Genomic DNA, 4,677 nt, shown 5'->3' with positions numbered 1-4,677 from the left:
GCTGCATCATCTAGTTCAAAAAATTGAAATCCCAAATAGTTCGTAAAAGAAATCAAATTAAACACTAACCGGTTCTTGTTCCAAATAATCGGTTACTGTTGGGGTTCCAACATTAACACTTTGTATACATTACGCTTTCATGCAACAGTAAATGAATTTTCTTTCGCTGCATGCAAGTCTTGTTCCAAATAAGTTACGATTTCATGCAACAGTAACACTTTGTATACATTATTATTTATATATATTTCACGTTGAAAGAATCCAAGACAAGATCACGGGATTTCATTCCATGGAATAAAGTCCCTCTTCCAGTACATTAAACAAGCAGTCTAAATTCTTCCATATATCCCTCGAGTTCTTTGTTTTTTTTTTCAGAATTCACTAAGACGATACAGAAGATAATAATTATTTATTTTAGTTACAAAATAATAGTAATAATTTGAAAAGAATAAAACTACATGAATGTGACAAAATAACATAAAACCACACAAAAATAATTAATGTTTTACAGTGTCCAACGAATTATTCTAGGTAAGACCGTAGTAAGACATGTATGGCTTCTACCATTCAGATTCAACTCTCGTTTTAAATTTTGTATGAAAAACAAAGAACATAACAATATATATACAATGAAAAGAGAAAATCAATTATGAAATGGAGAAAAGGTTGATTTAATAATCATTGATGTTCTTCTTCACCTGTCAATAATAATTATAAGATAGTGTATTAAGCCAGATTGGATCCACACATGATTTCACTTTCAGCCTTTAAGTATACATTCTGATATCTGTATACATATATAGTTATATATACATGTACACACACTCATTGATTAATAAATAAAATAACTCCTGAGACTGAGAAGAGGAATCATAATTTTTCATAAAAGTACAAAAAAATAATATAACATGAGAACAGGCCAAAAGGTAACATTATGCTCATGGATTTCATGAGTGGACAATATCTTTTTTACTACTATATATCTCTATGTTAGTTCTATTATTAGTCGTTTTCACGATATACTTTTGTCCATAAATATATGTCGTTTTCGTTTTTTGCTTCTCTATATGATCTTTACAAAATTATTCTCTCTAAAAGTTATTAAAAACAAAAAAAAAACCTTGCAAACTATAACAACCTTCACGTGTTTTTTTTATTTCTTGCAATTTATTTGTATGTTTATAATTTGTCAAATCATTGCTTTTTTAAGTCAGCCAACTTAAATATCTATGTGATTTATCTTTCTCACCAATAAAAACCCAATTTGGCAAATTTCATTTACATTTTATGTCGTACAATGTTACGAATTAGTAGGTCAACTGAATTAATCAAATTAGGAAAAAAAAATGATGAAAGTATTGAGAGAGCTTTGAATAGTAGCAACTAGCAAGTACAAATTATATTGGTAACCAAATCAAATGTGTGAAGTTAACTCGAAGACGTGGTGTACTATAAGGAATGCAAGAACACAAGTAGAGAATCACAAAATAAAAAAGGCTTTGGGAAAAGCAAAACAAGACTGAGAGAGAAAAAGGCAAAAATAACCCAAAAAGAACGCGAGTCAAATGTTGCCTCCCCCCCAAATTTACTATTTTTTTACTCCCAATTTTTAATTTTATTCAAAACCTGTTATATATTGTATAGTAATTCCTTAATTATATATACTTCAAAAACTTTATAATATAATAGAAAAAATGAAAGCAAATTCCAAACTCCCACCGACACAAACACCAAGAAACACAAGTCAGATCACTTATCATCAAAATGGGTCAAGAAATTCAACAATCTCATCTCAATCACACAATTATAATAGAATACTAAGATAGCATATAAAAAGACTTGTAAAATCATTTGTATTAAGAATCTTGCATTATAAGTTAAATGAAGTCTTAAATACGTTTTTATCAAATTAATGTACAAATGAATCTACGAAGAAACAGAGGTTTTAATTAAAAAAGAAATTAAAAAAATAATATAGTTTTCTCTCTCTTCATAACTCGAGCAAACCTTTGGAATCAAATCTCTCTCTCTCTTCTCTTACTACTACTTACCTATCCCTTTCTTTAATGGCGATGCTTCTTCTTCTAACTACTACTACTACTACTACTACTACCCCCAGCACTCACTGTTACTCTTCTTCTTCTTCTCTGTCACTGTCTATTCTCTCTTTTGGACCCTTTCATGGAGTTGTTTCTTAGTCCTCCTCCTCGTACGTGATCAAACACACCGACACTACTAATGGCTTCTGGAGATAGAGCTCTGTTCACCGTTTTGCTTCTCTTCATCGCTTCGATCTCTGGATTCTCTGTTGTTCGTTGTGTTACTGATCCATCTGATGGTAAAGTATTAAGCTTTTTATGAGTTTTGTGACTATTTCTTCTTTCTTTGATTTTGATCATCTCTTTTTGTGATTTGAGAACCTGAGATTGAAGGGTTTTTATACTAAAGTTGATTACTTTAGATTCAGATGATAAAACCCTTTTCAGATTCTGTTTGATGAGTTTTGTAAGATTTGATGATTTTGAGACAATCTGTTTCCTGAGAAACCGCCGGAACTAATGGGAAATGGAAATGATAATGCCGGTTGGTAAAATAAAAAAAGGCACCAAATTTAAGATCTTTCTTCTTCACTTAAATGTGTTTACTTACTTTTTTTTAGCTCAAAAAGGCAAAATAGTAACTTTATGGAAGATTTTTTCTTGGTTCTTTATAGATCCTTTGATGAGTTTCATCTGACTGACATATGAGTTGTTCTCTTCTTATTGGTCTTGTTGCAGTTCAAGCACTTCAGGTTTTGTATACTTCACTGAATAGTCCTTCACAGCTAACCAATTGGAAAAATGGTGGTGGTGATCCATGTGGAGAGTCATGGAGAGGGATTACTTGTGAAGGCTCAGCAGTTGTCACTATGTAAAAAAAATCAAGATTTTGGAACTTTTTTTTTTATTTCCACTTGCATGGATTTGATTGATTCTGGAGTGTCTTATAATCTTCTTTTTATTTTGTTGTTGTGATTGGAACAGTGATATATCGGATTTAGGAGTCTCTGGCACTCTTGGATACTTGCTTTCAGACCTAATGTCACTCAGAAAATTGTATTGGCTTTGGAATTTTCTCTGTTTTTCTGTTTGTTTGATCTTTGTGTGTTTTTAAGATTTTGATTTAACAACTTTGGTCTCTCTCTCATTTTGGTTACAGGGATGTTAGTGGTAACAGCATCCATGATACACTTCCATACCAATTGCCACCGAATCTCACAAGCATGTAAGGATGTGTTTGTTCTTATAGTATTTACTCACAGTGCTCACTTTGAAACTAACAGTTGACAGAAATTGTAATGCAGAAATCTGTCGAGAAACAACCTAAGTGGTAACCTTCCATATTCCATATCTGCAATGGGTTCTCTTTCATATATGTGAGTTTGCTATTATAGAACCATAGATTGTGAGATGTCTAGCATACTTCTTTTTGTCCAGGTATTAAACTTTGAAATGTTATTGTTTAGGAATGTAAGTGGTAATTCACTTTCAATGCCGATAGGAGATATCTTTGCCAATCATAAATCACTCTCAACCTTGTAAGATCTCTTTACCAATCTCTTTATCATAGTCATCACTGCCAAGTTTCTAGTTTCCATTGATCTATTGCTGTTTTATTCAGGGACCTTTCTCACAACAACTTCAGTGGCGATCTTCCGAGTTCTTTAAGTACAGTGTCCAAACTTTCCGCTCTGTGAGTGCTTTCAGACTTTCATTGTTGCAACGCGAATTAAGAAGTGCCAAAGGGAATTCCTTATGATGATGCTATCTTCATTTGTGACAGTTATGTTCAGAACAATCAGTTTACAGGTTCCATCGTTGTTCTCTCGGGTTTACCTTTGAAAACTCTGTAAGTCTCATTTCAAATAGAGGAAAGAAACAAATACATTATATAATTTCCCAATCACACTTACCCTATGTGTTTTCTTGGCAGAAATGTTGCAAACAATCATTTCAATGGATCCATACCTAAGGAGCTTAGCTCTATTCAGACCATAATGTAAGCTTTCAAAAAACAAACCTGTTAAGTTCTTTACTTTGGAGTTTGCTTTCAGTTTAAACTGTAAGTTTATGTCTTTGATATTCCTAAATGAAACAGATATGATGGTAACTCCTTTGATAACGTCCCTGCCTCTCCTCAACCAGACAGACCTGGCAAAAAGGGGAAACCTTCTGGTTCTAAAAAACCTAAAATTGGTACTGAAGAGAAATCTTCAGAGTCTGACAAGGGTTTGTCTGGTGGAGTAGTCACTGGTATAGTGTTCGGATCTCTATTCGTTGCTGGTATTATAGCACTTATTCTTTACTTGTGCCTTCACAAGAGAAAAAGAAAAGTTGGAGGAAGCACAAGAGCTGCTCAAAGAAGTCTTCCACTTAGTGGAACAACTGAGACGCAAGAGCAGAGGGTAAAAAGTGTAGCATCCGTTGCAGACTTGAAGTCTTCGCCAGCAGAGAAAGTAACGGTTGATCGGGTTATGAAAAACGGGTCAATAAGTAGAATAAGATCTCCAATTACTGCTTCACAATACACTGTTTCCTCTCTGCAAGTAGCAACAAACAGCTTTAGTCAAGAAAACATCATTGGTGAAGGTTCTTTAGGCCGTGTCTATAGAGCAGAGTTCCCCAATGGAAAGGTAAA

At 33.3% G+C, this 4,677-nt stretch overlaps 1 protein-coding gene across 1 annotated transcript in view; it reads left to right on the top strand.

The window, feature by feature from the left end:
- LOC104722821 (protein STRUBBELIG-RECEPTOR FAMILY 8) overlaps window positions 2,006-4,677 on the top strand; it is a 7,507-nt gene continuing 4,835 nt past the window's right edge. Inside the window, exons 1-10 of the mRNA XM_010441060.2 lie at window positions 2,006-2,338; window positions 2,778-2,910; window positions 3,024-3,095; window positions 3,199-3,264; window positions 3,344-3,415; window positions 3,506-3,577; window positions 3,661-3,732; window positions 3,823-3,888; window positions 3,973-4,038; window positions 4,138-4,672. Of these exons, the coding sequence (XP_010439362.1) occupies window positions 2,239-2,338; window positions 2,778-2,910; window positions 3,024-3,095; window positions 3,199-3,264; window positions 3,344-3,415; window positions 3,506-3,577; window positions 3,661-3,732; window positions 3,823-3,888; window positions 3,973-4,038; window positions 4,138-4,672 (1,254 nt within the window). The 5' untranslated portion in view covers window positions 2,006-2,238. The remainder of the gene's footprint in view (window positions 2,339-2,777; window positions 2,911-3,023; window positions 3,096-3,198; window positions 3,265-3,343; window positions 3,416-3,505; window positions 3,578-3,660; window positions 3,733-3,822; window positions 3,889-3,972; window positions 4,039-4,137; window positions 4,673-4,677) is intronic.

Source organism: Camelina sativa, chromosome 11 (genome assembly GCF_000633955.1).
Source record: "Camelina sativa cultivar DH55 chromosome 11, Cs, whole genome shotgun sequence".
Lineage (NCBI taxonomy): Eukaryota > Viridiplantae > Streptophyta > Magnoliopsida > Brassicales > Brassicaceae > Camelina > Camelina sativa.
Note: the sequence above shows the minus strand (reverse complement) of the source record. Positions and strands in the feature narration are given on the sequence as shown.